Source organism: Orycteropus afer, unplaced genomic scaffold, assembly GCF_000298275.1.
Source record: "Orycteropus afer afer isolate SDZICR_OR568_19922 unplaced genomic scaffold, OryAfe1.0 scaffold00050, whole genome shotgun sequence".
NCBI lineage: Eukaryota > Metazoa > Chordata > Mammalia > Tubulidentata > Orycteropodidae > Orycteropus > Orycteropus afer.
In genome coordinates this window covers 6,122,242-6,138,875 of record NW_006921637.1, presented here as the reverse complement: position 1 = coordinate 6,138,875, position 16,634 = coordinate 6,122,242, and the positions used below count along the sequence as shown (strand labels likewise).

The window sequence follows — 16,634 nt, the reverse complement described above, 5'->3', positions numbered from 1 at the left end:
GGGTCCCTGTGGCTGACTGTTCCTTTGTCTGGCTTCCTGGCTTTTAATCCCCTTTCTCCTGCTCTTCTGGCCTGCTTCTTTGGGCGTCCCTGAGTTATCTCTCCTCACCTGTATTCCTGGGGCTGATGTTAGCTATGATAATGGAATCTGACACTTTCTTAGATCCAAGGAAGACATATTTTGCATAACATATAATAGTGCTCATGTATATGTGTGTGGATATTTGTATCTTGATGACTTTGCTCTTACACTAATTTCTATTATTCATGCCAATGAAGGACCATCTCCTGAATAATAGAAGCCAGAAGGTGACTTACCCTCTGGTTCGTCTGTGGGTAGCCTTGAGCAGTCAGGCACTGGGCCTAGTTCCTTAGACTTCCAGATGAATCATTTGCCAGACTGAAAAGGACTTCATAAATTTTGTTTTAGAATAGTTACTTAGTAGATTTTAATTTAGTTTTATAATATAGTTTAAATAATTTGTACTGAAAAATAGACTACAGTGTATATATTTCTGTCTTTATTTAGGTGCTTGTGAAGAGCCAAAGCTATCGCTTGATGGATTAGAAAACAGAAAACCAAAGCAAATAAAAATGCCTAATCATGCTTACGTCGATCTACCTCTTTGCAGAGATGACCACAGAGAGAATGCTGTGGCAATCAAAAGCTTTGAGGATGGGGGCTCAGCAAGTTCTGCCTTTAGCACTCCTCAGGTGACTCCTACCAATAGTCTGAGTAGAGTACCCCAGAAAATGAAAACAGAATCTGCTCTGTATGGGTGCACTATGCTTCTGGCATCTGTGGCTTTGGGCTTGGATATTAGAGAGCTTGGTAAGACACAGGCTTCTGAAGAACTGATGCTGAAGGAAGAAAAGAAAAAGCGAGAGGGAATCTTCCAGCGTGCCTCCAAGTCTCACAGAAGTGCCAGTCCTCCAACAAGACTGTACTCTAAGAGAGAGGAAACTAACAGCCAACCCTCACTCCCACTGTCAAGTGCTGTGAATCTTTTGTCCATGCCTTCACTTTCCACAAAGTGCTTGTTGCAGACTGACAGTGAGGACGTGTCTGTGGGTAGCACACATGTCACCTGTCACACACAGATTCCTGCTCCACATCTTTGTTCTGCTATCCAAGAAAGTTGTCATGAGCTAGCCTCAGTGTCAATTTCTGACAGTGATCACAGCCTACTGAAAAAACAGTTTCCTTCCCCTATAAAGCAAACACATGGGAACGTGCCTTACTATGCATCTTCAAAAGGAAGAGCATCACATCACAGACGGACCATGTCTGATGGAATTGCTTCTCAGACCCAAAGTAGGTTCTGTCATTTGAGTAGAAATTGTAGAATGTAGAGTGTAAAATTGTATGTATATCTGATTTCTCTTTTTTTTGAAGTGAATATATTTCAAAATTTGTGTTTATTGTTCACAAAAGATGTTTGATTCTTACCCTTCTCTCCTTTTTTATTCGATTTTAATTTAACTACAATTTGGATTCTGGGAAAGTATAGTTACATGTCAGTAACTTAAATCTGTGTAGACAGTGCTGATTTATTTAGTGGTAGAATTCTTACCTTCCATGTAGGTTCTGTGCCCAACGAATGCACCTCAAGCCAGCCACTGCCTTTCTGTCCATGAGGGTTGTGTGCTGCTGTGATGCTGAACAGGTTTCAGCAGAGCTTCCAGACTAAAATGGACTAGGAAGAAAGGCCTGGTGGTGTATTTCTGAAAATTAGCCAGTGAAACACCGTGGATCACAGTGGTCTGATCCCATTTACAAAGGGTCACCATGTATCAGGGCTGACTCCATGGCAGGTAAGACAACTTAAATCTATAATAGTATATTAAAACAGAAAGAGAAGGTGAAGAAAGCTGACTTAGCTCCCTCATGTAATGTAAAAGAGAAGTCATTTGCCTGAATCTAAACCAAAAATGAGCGGGAGAGCTAATACTAAAGCTGGTCGGACCTCTTACCTCCAGTGAAAGCTGTTGTCTCCTAGTTTACACTGTGTCACTGCTCAAATTATGCCAAGATTGAGTTCAGCAGGTATTACCCTTATTTACACTTACAGTACACCAAACCCTTCAATGAAATACATGTCCAGATGGAGAAATTCAAAAATTAAAAGAAATTTTATAATTTTTCTGATCTTTGAAATGAGGACTTGATTAGAAGACAACCACTAGTATTTCTATAGAACTTTATAAAGCACTTTCTTATGAATTGTCTCTCTTAATAGCAACTATATTATGTGTATGTCCTCAATTGAGAGATAAAGAAATTAGAACTCAAGGAAAATTAATGACTTAACCAAGATTTCACAGTGAATATAATAGGGTGTCAGGATTTAAACCAAGGATCTTTTGACTGAATTATGATTTCTTCTTCTTCCTCACATCTAGGTTCTTTCCTACTCTAATACTCATTCTATGAGTATTATGTAATTGGATTATTCCATTTTGTGCCAGAGTGGTACCTACTTTTTAAATCTCTGTGGTTACGTGGCACTTTAATACAGACTCTTAAGGGGGCACACAACTACTTAGTAAGAGCAGATGATCTGAAGTTGTGGGACTAAGGTTCAAGTTCTAGTTGTGCCATTTAATTAGGTTGTTATCTTGGGGAAATTGCTTAATCTCCTTCCTCATTTTATTGCCTTGAGAGCCATCCTAGTGTGATAGTTAAGAATATAGAAATTGTCTGGGCCCAAATCTCAGCTCTGTGACTTTTGTGTGTGTGACTTTAGGCAAATCATTTAACCATTTTGTGCTTCAATTTTTCCTTCTGTAAAATGGAGATGAAAATAATACACTTACCTAATCTTTACCACTTTTAGGATCATGGTAAAAATGTAATGGCTTACCAAGGGCTATTTGGGATTGACTACTACTGTTCTGTATGAAGATAAGTACATCTATCCCATATAGCTCATGAGTAATGTATATGGAAAATTCTTTTTAATTTGTAAAATGCTATGCAAGGGTTGGCTATAAAAAGTTACATTAAAACCAGAACTGCTTTTATGCCCTTTTATCTTTCCCTCTACCTTTTCTCTTCAAGTACTACACCTAGACATTTCTCATAATAGATTTTATTTTTAGATTATTGTTCAGTGTCTTTTATCAATACATTAGAGTATTAGTAATTATAATTACTCAAGCAGAAATCCTAGCACAATTATCACATAAACAGCCATCTGTTTCTCTTATGTATGAGTCAATAATTATTTGCTAAAATGGTAAGAAGTCTCTTTTTGAGAACAAAGAAGAGAAAGGGTAACATGGAAACAACTAACTGCCTCCCTATTTTCATTAATTTTTCCAAATCGTAATCTAAAAGTAAAGGTTTTTTTTTACTGTAATTTCTAAAAGTCTTAAATTTATTTTAGCATAATCCATTTTGAAATTTACCCTATTCGTAAAACCCCAAAAAATCAAGTCTACTATCATCAAGTCAGTTCTGACTCATAGTAGAACTGCCCCATAGGGTTTCCAAAGCTATAGATCTTTATGGAAGCAGACTGCCTCATCTTTCTCCCACAAAAGAGGCTGATGGATTAAAACTGCCGACCTTTTAGTTAGCAGTTGAATACTTTAACCACTACATCACCAGTTCTACTGTATTCGTAAGACAGCTACAGTCATCATTAGCTTGTGCACTGTGAAAGGGGTATAAATGGGTAAGTGCTGGGCTAACTGGAAAGTTGACAGTTCAGACCCACCCAGATGCATCTCAGAACAAAGGTCTAGCGATCTGCTTCCTAAAGGTCATAGCCACGAAAACCCTATGGAGCAAGCACAGTTCTAGTCTGACTCAAGAGGTTGCCACGATCAGAATTCATGTGATGGCAACTGGTTTGGTTTTTGGTTTTATGCTGACTGAAGATTTTTTGTCCTACTTCCATATAATTTCCGTAGTTTGAAGTACTCATACCAGCGTTATAGCACTTTTTCATAAAATAATCATATCCTAACAGTTTTATAAAATTTGCATTTGTATTTTTTTTTCTTAAAGCTTAAAGATTACCTGTTGAATAGTCATCATAGTTATTTTTCTTAATAGTCATTCTTTAGAAGTCATTGTCTTTCTAATTGCACACTGTTTGCTTTCTCAACCAGCTAGTACAACTATTATCTCAGCCACTGAAGCCTCTGAACTGCCGCTTAAGCAGGTTTTAGGATCGCTGCAAACCCCTTCTGCTCCTCACAATAACCTGGCAAGTAAGGGCTCACCTACAACACAAAGAGTGGTGCCTCGGCCTCGCCCTTTCTCCCTCAGAAGTCGATTGGGTCAGTTGCAGGCTTCCCCATGGGGAAGAGAGTCTCTGCCTGCACAGACAGACAGCCTAGTGGGTCACCCAGGACCAACCCCTCACTGCTTTCCTGGTGCCAAGGAGAGAACTGAATTGCACATGCCTTCCTTACTGGATGCAGACATAGAAGGTCAGCCCAGGGACTACACAGTGCCTTTGTGCAGAATGAAGAGTAAAACCAGCCGGCCATCTATATATGAGCTGGAGAAAGAATTTCTGTCTTAAACTAAGTGCCTTGTATTGTTAAAGGATTTTTTTTTTAAAGTGAACAAAATAAAACCTTTGAATTGTTGTTTTGTGCTGCTGTGTTTTCAAAAAGCTGTGGCCAAATCATCAAAGTAGTAATGCAGTATGTCTGACTTCTCAAAAATGTACATGATTGCTGTTCACTGTCTACTGTTATATTGATTGTTCCACTGGATTTATGCACAGTTACTTGAAATACACAAAAGTATAAAACAAGAAATGTAGAGCAGTGTAAAACTGTGCTGGGTAGAATTACCTTAAGTACAATTTTAAAGCTTGCTTTGTGTCCTTGTCTATCATTACACAACATAAATTGTAATGATGGACATGATTTTTGTTTTTTTCCTTCTTTCCTCCTTCCTTCCCTCCTCCTCTCCTTTTTTTCCTTCCTCTTCTCATTCCTCTCCTTTTTTGTTCTTTTGATTTTTTATGTAGCAAAAAGCCAAGAAAGAGCTATGAGTTTCTTGGTATGAATAATGTGATATCAAAAAGGAAAAGGTGTCTATTAAAAGAAAAATCTGATGACTGGAATAGATACAGAATCCTATTTAAACTACCTAAACTTTTCTTTGGTGGCATAGTGCCTAAGGATTTGACTGCTAGACAGAAAGTTGGCAGTTCAAACCCACCAGCCACTCTGAGGAAGGAAAACCGAGCAATCTACTTCCATAAAGATTCACCACCTCAAAAACCCAAAGGGAGTCACTCTGAGTCAGAATTGATTTGATGGCAGTGAGTTTGGGTTTGTTTTTTGTTTTTTTTTTCAAATTTAGCGATAGGGTTATGATGCATAAATATTACCAATTCTCATCTAAATTGTGCAATGACATTTCTCTATTGAGAACATTTTACTGAATGTAACGTAAAAAGGTTTAGTGAATGTAAGATTTTTATCCATTAGAACTTCAAAATATATTTTTTAAAAATAGATCATTTGGCTAAGACCGTATTATATACATTTGAGCAAGGCTAATCTGCATTATAGGTGCTTCCTGTGGAAAGGGTTCTTGTTTCATCTGTAGCCATATTACATTTGGTATCTAGAAGTAAAACGTTTTTTTATTTTGCAGTACAGTTTTTAAACATTAAAGTTACACATATTTTAATCTCTTTTCACAGATATCATGTATTATAAACATTTGAGTTATTTAATTTTGCCTCTATTAAAATGCATAATTATCTTAACATCTGATGGTTAGAAACACTGCCAAGTCAAGAAACAGTACTGTTAGAATTTAAGTACTTTGTAGTTATTTCACATTTCATTAATTGTGGATAAATGCTAGACACATGTTGATAAGCTGATGTGATAAGATGACAAGTATATTATACATTTTTTTAAAAGAATGGGTTATAAAATGGATCCTTGAATAGCAGACCAGAATTTTAAGTGATTTAAAATTGTTTATGAATAATTTTATAAATTGTATGTATATGATACAAAATAAACTTCTGAGTTATTAAGCTGCATTATTGCTATCCAGGAGTTTGTAGAATTTTCCTGGGTTTCTTCTTTTAAAATCTCTGTTGTTCCTTACACTAAAATATGAATGTTCAGTTGACAGCCAATAAATATTTAAATTTTCATTTAAGGTTTCTTGAATAAAGTGAAATTTTAGCAAATTCAAAATAAATCAAAATATTGTGTAAAATTTAAAATACCTCATCTGTAGCATATGAAAAGGAAAATTCTTTGAATCTTTCAGACTATTTCTGTCATTATTAGGTATGCCTACAGATTGTATTAACAGCAAACATATTTTGCCCAAAGAAAACAATCTTATGTTTCAGCTTCTTGCAGCAAAATCTCAGGTATTTATTAAGCTTTGTTATATTATTGTCCATTCTATGCTTTGGCTTCACTTTCAGTGGTTATTGAATTATAAAGTTGAGATTTGGCTTCCTCAAAATGTTACCATATTTGAAATTATGGTGGGTTACTTCATATCTAGTCATTTGGAGGCATGTAACTTCCAGCTAAAAGTAAAGGAAATGCGTGTCTAAAATACTAATAAATACATGGAAGAAAAATTGTAGAAACTGTCCTCAATTTTGCTTCTGCCAAAACAGCCCATGCATGTGTCTGTGTGTATGTGTATATATGACAGAGGTGTGGGTGTGATTCTTCATCTCTGCTGTATTCCTGCTCCCCTCTAACATTACTTTAGTCAACTGTACATCCTAATGAATTTTAAAATGAAAATGTATTAAAAAGATAATTGCAGTATATGGATTCACTCTGACATGTTACTGTAGCTCATTATTTTTGCTGAGATGTATTGTACATTTGCAACTGTGTGTATTAGTGTACTTGGCAAAATCTGGTTATTTATTTCCATAGAGATTTAATAGTTCACTGAAAGATGCATTAAGCTGATTACAATTCTCAACATTAAGGTGCTCCCACTGCAGAGCTTTAAGGTATGGTCCTAGTATACTGTATTACAAAGCCTTATGACTGAGAAAGATGTTTACATATGTTATTTTTTAATAAACTTTTTTTATATTTGTCAGTCTATTTGCTCAGTGCTTTGATCTACTCCTGATAATTGTGATTATAGTTGTAAATCTTTATTTTCTATTCCATGTGGAAAATTATGCTAATAGAATAAAGATTATTAATGCCAGATACTAGCCTGCTAAATTCCTTAAACTAATAATGACACTGTGTACAATAAATGATGCCCAGTCCTTTGCCATCCTCACAGTTGTTGCTATACTTGATATCCTTCTCCAGGGACTAATTCCTCCTGACATCATGACCAAAGGGCGAAGTGTTGTCATCCTTGTTCTAAGGAGCATTCCCTCTGTACTTCATCTAAGGCAGATTTATTTTTTCTTCTAGCTGTCTGTAATATATGCAGTATTCTTCACCAACATCATAATTTAAATGCATAAATTCTTTGGTCTTCCTTAGTCATTGTCCAGCTTTCACATGTATTTGAGTTGATTGAAAGTACCATGGCTTGGGTCAGAAGCACCTTGGTCTTCTTTGTCACTTAGGGATATCTTTGCTCTTTAACATGTTTCTTATTCTTAACAGGTCTTTTGCAGCAGGTTTGTCCAATGCAATACATCATTGGATTTCTTGATTGCTGCTTCTATGAGTGTTGATTGTGGATCTAAGCAAATTGAGATCCCTGACAACTTTAATCTTTTCTCCATTTATCATGATGTTGCTTATTGGTCCAGTTATGAAGATTTTTGTTTATTTTGAGGTGTAATCCATACTTAAGGCTGTAGTCACTGATTTTCATCAGTAAGTGCTTCAAGTCTTCTTTACTTTGAGCAAGTAAGGTTGTATCATCCACATATTGCAGGCTGTTAATGAGTCTTCCTGGAATCCTGATGGCACACTCAACTTTACATAGTCTATCTTCTTGGATTATTTGTTCAGCATACAGATTGAATACTTATGATGAAAGGATACAACCCTGACACACACTTTTCCTGGTTTTAAACTATGCTTTATCACCTTGTTCTGTTTGACCTACTGCCTTTTGGTCTATGGACAGGTTCCTCATAAGCACAATGGAATGGGAAAGCATCAGTAGTTAGAAAATATGACATTGGTGATTATATGATGGAATTTTGCAAAACTGATGACTTATTCATTACAAATATCTTTTTTCAACAACATAAATGACAACTATACTTGCAAGTTATGGAATTAGATACTTTAAAAAAAGGTATAATTAAATATTTAAAAAAATTTTTGTTGGTCCATATGTGCATTAAAAAGTTACATCTCAACACTTTTTCTGAACAGAACTAGTATATGAACTAAATCTCAGCTGATGCTATAGAGATTTGGTTAAGAGGGCATATTATTAAATAAGATCCTTCCTAGGTGGTAAACCTCATGTAATTCTCTTTAATAAAAATTTTAAGGTAAGTAGTAGTACCCCTTTTCATTAGATATGGAATGTAAGTTCAGTAACTTTCATAGGCTTAGTTTGTATGAAGTCACTATCATCCACCTGTTCACATTTGTTGTGATCGTATGTCTAGTGTAGAAGATGAGAACATCTTAAGTGAGTTTTGTAAGCAGTCTAGAAGACTAAGGCAGTTTTTCACTCATCAAAATTTTTAGAAATTTAGAAATGTTTGTGTACATATTTAAAAGTAAAATATTACATGAGCTATCAGTAATTAATACAGGGGGGTACTTCCTAAGCAGTAAATTAGCTTAGAAAAATAGAGTATTCAATGATTTATAAATTTATAAATAGAATATTAAGTGATTTATAAATTTATATCAAAATTATCAATTAAGGACAGCAACATATGGAAAAACTAACTGCTGATTTTTTACAGAAAGGAAAGAGATCCCAGATAAGCAAAGCACTACTAAAGAAGAACAAAGTAGAAGGCATCACAATCCTGATCTCAAAACATACTGCATAGTCATGTTAAAACAGCCTGGTACTGGTACAATGACAGACACATAGATAAGTGGGACAGAATTGAGTACTCAGAAGTAGATCTGTGCACATATGGATCGAAACTCATTAAATGAGAAAGATAATCTCTTTAATAAATGATGCTAGCAAAATGATACCCACTTGCAGAAATATGAAACAGAACCCATATTTCACACCATACACAAAAGCAAACAAGTTGGATCAAAAACCTGAACATAAAACCGTAAAGACTCCTATCAAAGAAAAAATAGGGACAACTTCAGGGCTTGAATTCATGGCATAAATAAGCTATTGAACACAACTAAATGCACAAACACCAGAAGGCAAAATAGATGACTGGAGACTTCTAAAAATTAGACACTTAATGCACATCAAAAGATTTCACCAAAAGAAACTGCAGATTGAAAAAAAAAATTATCAACATACCAGAAAAGGGGCTATTGCTTTTCTAAAATTTATAGAAAACTTTAATACCTTAACAAAAAGACAATCCAATTAAAACATGGGCAGAGGACATGAGCAGACACTTTACCAAAGAAGACATTCAGGTGGCCCACAAATACATGAAGAAATGCTCACAATCATAAGCCAATAAACAGATGCAAATCAAAACCACGAGATATCATCTCACCCCAGCCCTAATAGCCAAGTTCAGAAAATAACAAATGCTAGTGAAGGTGTTGAGAGACTGGAACCCTCATATGCTGCTAGTGGGACTGTAAAATGTGCAACCACTGGAAAACTGGTATGGCACTTCCTTAAAAAGCTGGAACTAGACATACTATATGATCCAGCAATCCCACGTGTAGGTATATACCCTACATAAATAAGAACTGTGACATGAACAGATACATGCACTCTCATGTTCATCACAGCACTATTCACAATAGAGAAAAATAAAAACAACCTAAATGCCCATCAACAGAGGAACGGATTAACAAACTACAGTACATGCACACAATGTAACACTACTCAACATTTAAGAAGAATAATCTGTGAAACATCTTGTTTTGGTTACTTCATGCTGCTCCAATAGAAATACCACAGGTGGAATGGCTTTAACAAACAGGAGTCTATCCTCTTACAGTTTTGGAAGCTTGAAATCTGAATTCAAAGTGTCAAGCACTAGGGGCTGGGTGAAAGCCCTGTGACCTTGGGCTTCAGCTCTGCCTCCTGTTCCCTGCCCACTGGAGCTGGAGCCATCTCTTCACTCAGCAGCTGCTGGCTGCTGAGACTGACAAACCCAAGGTCAACAAGTGAAATGGCACAGTCCCAAAATTGTCAAACCCCCAGCAGGCTACTAACTTAAGTCTATTAACAGTCCCAAGATTGGCAGACATGACAGGCTGCTGAACGACAACTCAGCTACGTGCAGGATTCAAGCGTGCCAAAAGCTACAGACCAGTCCTAAAGCTTCTCCTTATAGGACATTATGCTGAGTGAAACAAGTCAACCACAAAAGGCCAAATATTGTATTAGTCCGTTATTGTAAAAAGTCAAGGAAAGGTTTATATATGGAAGGAAATTTTCTTTGTCGGTTACCAGCGGTGGTGGGAGGGGCGGGGAGGGAACACTGTTAGATAGGTAGAGACAAATATTGATTTGGATGAAGAGAAGGGCAATGTACCAGATGTGAGTGATCAACATGGCATTGAAGAAGAGGGAGACATAGAGAGGTACATGGGAGGTACAGACAACAAAGATGAACCCTTTTGCACATACAGTACTGTGTTGTCAGTGAAGGCAAAGATGGATAAATGGGTGGACAGGCTGAACTATCTACTTTTGTAGATAGTTCTGTAGATGAGTCAGATCCAACTCTACAGCAGTGAGTTTGTTTTGGTTTTCGGTATGCAGGAGGGATGTGCCCAAGACCATGTACAGGGTGGGCAGACAATGTTTCTACAAGTGTATTTGTATGTTCTGTAAAAGTTTCCAGGTATATAGTAGAGCTGACAAGAGACACAGTGGTAGTCACTTCTTGGCCAAAGCCAGCTACCCAGAGGGAGCGAGTAGTTGGACCTGTAGGCTCGGGACCATAGTGGCAGGGGACATCAAGCTCAATTAGCATAACATACTACATAAAACATTGTTCCACCTCCTAATTTGGCAAGTAACAACTGGATTCTTAAAAGCTTGCAAGCAGCCATCTAGATACAACAATGGGTCTCTCATTCAGAGCAAAGAAGAATGAACAAAACCAAAGATTCATGGAAACAATACTCCAAGCGACTGGTACACCATGCAATCCTCAGCCTATACAACTATGAGACCAGAAGAACTAGATGGTGCCCAGCTACCACTGTCATCCACTCAGAGGAGGATCTATGTAGGAGATCCTGGATAGAGTGGGAGAACAATGTGGAACAAAACTCAGTCATCTGCAAAAAAAAAAAAGGACCAGGCTTGCTGGTCTGATAGAGCCTGATGGAACCACTGAGACTATGGCCCCTAGCTGCCTTTCAGGTCTGGAATTGAACCCATTCCTGTGGCTTCCAACCAAACAAAAGACAGGCATATTATGTGAACATTTACATTAGGTAGATACACTCCTTGGAGAGAACAATCATAGGAGAATAGAAGGGCTGTGTATGCACAGGGAGACAACTCAGAGGGCAGGAGTGCATGGAAGGAAGGACACAGGGAATAGGTAACTATGGGGAGAAAGTAGGAGGGGAGCTATTGCATTGTGCTAAATTGTCAATATCATGGGACAAAGTGTACATGAACTTCTGTAAGGAAGATGAATTTACCCTGTAAACTTTCACCCAAATCACAATTAAAAAAAAAAAAAAAGTTTCTCATTATACTGGGAGCAGACTGCATACCTAAGGCAGCTACTCAGCTGGTTACAGTAGATTCCACCATGGAGTTGATTACCAGTCTAATGATGGGAAATACTAACTACATCCAGCTTCCCAGCCACTCCAAACCAGGAACAGCCAAGTTGATACATGACCTTCACTACCACAAATCTCATAACTTGGATGAACCTAGAGGACATTATGGTAAGTAAAATTAGTCAATCACAAAAGGACAAATATTGTATGTGACCACTATTGTAAAAAGTCAAGAAAAGAGTTTCATAAAAATAAAAATATTCTCTCATGGTTACCAGGGATGGGAGGTGAAGAGGATAAATCACATCCACATTAATTTGGGTGAAGGGAAAGGCCATCAATCAGTTGATCAACAAAAAATAATTAAGAATTCTCTGACTTGGATAACAATTTTGGCTTCCTGGTGACAGTTTGTAATCAGGATGTGTAAACTTGCACGATGTTCTTAACATGAGATAGATGAAAGAGGTAGTGTGGGATAAGAAAAAGAGCAGTACGAACTACACACTTTATCTATGTAACAACAAAATGGTGTTTTCTTTCACTTCTTTCCCATGATTTAACCCCTTATGGAGTCCCACTTCTGAGAGCTTTTAATACTTTGACCATCACCAGGCTGAATATCACTTGCAAAACACTATCATTATAATGCAAAGTTTTTGGCCTGTTGTTTTTGCTATTTAGTCAACATCATCTCATAGCTTCCCAGTGTGACAGAGAATTGCCCTATAAGGTTTTCTTGGCTGTAATCTTTATGGAAGCAGATAGATCACCAAGTCTTTCTCCAATAAAGCCGCTGCTTGGTTTAAACTGCCAGTGTTTTGGTTATCATTCGAGCACTTAACTGTTGAGCTACCAGGTCCCCTTAGTTATTGGCCTAATTATGTATATATCTTGTAAATATTTTGGAGATGACACCAGAAACCCAGCCATATGAGTTTACCAGTTGCCATTGAATAAACTTCCACTCGTGGTGCCCCATATGTGTCAGAGAGGAACTGTGCTTCATTGGGTTTTCAGCAGCTGATTTCTCACAGGTAGATAACTAAAATTGACAAAATACTTTAGAATAAAAACCAGTGAATTATATAATAGTTAATGGCTTTTCAGCATTTATATTTTCATCCCTCATTAAAAAGTTATGCTGTCATTTCTGATTCAATGATATTTAGCAGAATTTGACACATCTTATTTGTACAATGTCACAGGTAAAAAAGAAAAAAAAAACCTGCAACATAAATGTCATGTTGTTAACTATCATCAAGTTGGCCTCCAACTTATAGAGACCTTGAGCACAATGGAATAGACTGTGTGATCCATGGGGGGGGGGGTGATTTGGCTAATTTTCATTAAAAATTTTAAATGAACTTAAGTTGTCAATATTGTCTACCCCTGAGAAGATCAGCTCACTGAATCACAGTGGAAGATGAAGCATTTATGAATGAAACAAAAATATTACAGAGTGGAACAAAAATTTAGCAATTCTTATAGCCAAGCAAATTTGGTAGTTTGAATTAAGGAGGAAAAAAGTCAATGAGAGGAAGATCCATGATGACAGACTAGGCAGGTACACTATCCAGACCCTCTACTACAGTCCTGGAACTCAACAATTCAAAGGAAAGAATGAAAAAGTAGATCAAATACCAACAAGAGGAAGAAATTGAACAAGAGCAGTGAACAAGGAGTGGTATACTGCCAACCAACACAATACAGCTGTTTTGAGTTATCGCAAGCAGCATTCAAATTGGAGTACAAACTAGATAGATAACCTGCTCCACTTGCCCAGGACTGCACCTCCCCCTTAACTTGCACAACCTCCTGGTGACCAGAGGTGCAGCCCCTTCCTCACTCACCCACCCAGTGGCTAGTCAAACCCCACCCCCTACTAGTGCTGTACCACTATTTTTACTTGTTTTTTATCTTTCTGCTTAGTTCTTCCCTCTCCTCCCCCTACCTTTACTTTTTTTTTTTTTTCCTGTCCTTTTTTCCCTCCTCTTCCCTTGCCCTTTTCCTTTTTTATTGTTTTGGGTCCTACAAAGTAGGCACCCCTCACCCCACTGCCCAAACTATCACCAGTGCCTGCCCCCGCTCCTCCCTGATTGGAGGTGTGTGCTTTCATAGAATGAATGATGCCTTCTCCCTCAGCCATATTTTGTGGCTTTCGCCTTTGACAGTACTGTGCTTCTTTTTTTCTTTCTTGTTTTTTAACTTCTTTTCTTTTTTTCCCATTCTTCCTCTTATTTCTTCCCTCTTCTACCCTTGTTTTCCTCTTCTTTCTTTTCTTTTTTGCCTCTTCTTCACCCCATCCTTTATTTTTCTTAATCACAAGGACAGAGGGCCCATCCCCAACCTCATGGTCAGCAGCATTTGCCCATACCCCTTTGTGGACAGTGGTATATGCTCCCCAAATGTGAACTCCATGTTCCTGCTACAGCTGTGTTTAGAAGTTAACACTGCACTATTTTTTTTTCCTCTTTTTTCTTTTATTATTGCCCTTTCTTATCAGTTCTTTTGTCTTCCACTTCCTTTTTTTCCCTTTTTAACCTTCCTATCCCCCCCCCTTTTCTTTCTTTATTTTTGATACAGTTGAGCAAGTGCCTTGCTCCAACATCTCCACATTCAGTAGTGCTCACATCTGACCTTTGTGTTTGATGATGCGCTCTCCCATGAAGTCAGTACCACATTTCCTCTGCAGCCATGTTTGGAGACTAGCACTTGTACCAGTATTGTGCCTCATTTATTTTTGTTTGTTGTTTTGTTATTTTTCTCTTTTTTCATTTTTTTTCTTCTCCTGACTAATTTTTTCTTCCCTCACCCCTTGTTTTTGCTTTTTTCTTTCCCTCTCCTGCCCTTTTTCTCTTTTTCTTTCTCTCTTTCATCAGCAGTTGAGAACCAACAACCCTAACCAGCCATACTCACCACACTTGCCACCCTGCTCACTGAACATGTGCCACCACTCGCTTCAGCAACAATGGATCAGTGACAGATGGTAAGAAACACCCATCCAGCCTGCTCTTGGCTGCTGTGCATGATCAGTGATCAAAGGCTTGTTCCTACATTCCCATATGCTACCAAATTCACCCAGAGACAGGTAGTGAGTGCCCCAGTGTTGCCAAACTAGCAACCAGAGTAAAATAACTACCCTGCTGCCCAGATGTAATAAATCAAACAAAAATGATCAAGATGAAGCAAATCAACATACAATCAACAAATCAATACAAAAACACTACAATGTCTCAAAGACAACAGACAATTTCAAATATATGCACACAAAACCACACACACAAACAAGACAAGATGGCTCAAACAAGTGACCAAAATACCAGGCTGAAAGATCTTCCAGAGGAAGAAATGTTATCTAATTTACCTGATAAGGAATTCAAAAGAATTATATTTACATACATTTAATAGATTGAGAGAAATTTGAGGAAACTACAGACAAAATCAAGTAAAACACAGATAAAACTCTAGAGGAATTTCTTTCTTTCTTTTTTCTTAAATTCAGGAACAAACTGACAAAATAAATGGAAAATTAGGGAACTTACAAAAATAAAATGAAATCCAGAAGATAAATAATAAAATTCAGAAATAGATAATACAGAAGAAAGACAGAAGAGTAGAACTGAATGGAAGACAGAATTAACAAGATTGAAGACAAATATCTTTATATTAAGGAGACAATCAAGAAAATAACTTGAGTGTTACTGAAATTCCATAACAGGAAGAAGCAAAAACAAAACAAAACAAAACAAAACAAAAAAACACCAAAAAAAAAAAAAAAAATCAAATCATCAAAAATTTGTTGGAAAAAAACTTCCCTAATATCATGAAAGAAGAGAAGATAATCATTCAAGAAGTTGAACAAAGGAGAGTTCTGGTAAGATGTTGGAATAGGTAGACAAACTACATAGACCCTCTTCAACAAACAAAAGGGGAACCAATTAACACATATAGAGATTATAATCCTGGAGCTCAGAGCTTTGAAAGGAAGGATACAGAAGTGGACTAAACAACTAGTAGAATAACCTGCATGAAAACACCAAAAAAGGAGACATATGGGGTTGTCTGCGATCCTGACGGCATGGACAGCCTGAATATTGACAAGTGGTGTTAGGGCCTAAGAATTAACCTAAAAATTGGTCTTGCAAGCCAGGAGGACTTCACTGGTGGCTGGTGAATAAAACGGGAAGCAGCAAAGGGAGACAGGCTGAGCTGTGGATTTTTGGCTGTCCAGAGGGCACAGCCATATTGAATGTTTGCAAGTGGTTTGACCATTTGGATATTTAAATCAACAGCATTCTCTCAGGTTCAAGGGACCTAAGAATAGGCTTCACTTGCTGGGGACTTCAAAACATTCCAGACACAAAGGACTGGAAAGGTGTACTATTCCCCATGTTACTCTTATACCCAACACCCTTTTGGTGAATGGAGGTGTGGCCACCCCTCACTCCCACCCACCAGCAGAAATTCCATCTCAGTCTGTGTGCTTTGATGGAGCCTGGGTGCCCTGCCCTGCCAGATTTTTTTTTTCCTTTTTAATAGTTTTTTTGGTCTGTTAAAAAATTCTTCTCCTTCTCCTCCTCCTCCTCTCTTCTTCTTCTTTTTCCATCCTTTTTACTATTATTCTTTCTTCTTCCCTTTCCAGGTTCTAGTTTTTAACTTTTTCTCTCTTCCCTGTTCTTGGTTCCTATTTTTTTTTTTTTTTCATGGTTAACCCATTCCTTGTTTTTCTTTTTGTATTTTTCCAATTTTTTTCATCATTATTCTTCTACTCTACTGCATTTGTCCCATTTTTTTCCTTCATTATTCTCC

At 37.2% G+C, this 16,634-nt stretch overlaps 1 protein-coding gene across 1 annotated transcript in view; it reads left to right on the top strand.

Annotated features, from left to right (window-relative positions):
• Positions 1–4,537, top strand: part of MAP3K21 (mitogen-activated protein kinase kinase kinase 21) — a 142,313-nt gene extending 137,776 nt beyond the window's left edge. The window contains exons 9-10 of the mRNA XM_007938480.2: positions 529–1,314; positions 4,119–4,537. Coding sequence (XP_007936671.2) covers positions 529–1,314; positions 4,119–4,537 — 1,205 coding nt within the window. The remainder of the gene's footprint in view (positions 1–528; positions 1,315–4,118) is intronic.
• Positions 4,538–16,634: the final 12,097 nt, after the last annotated feature.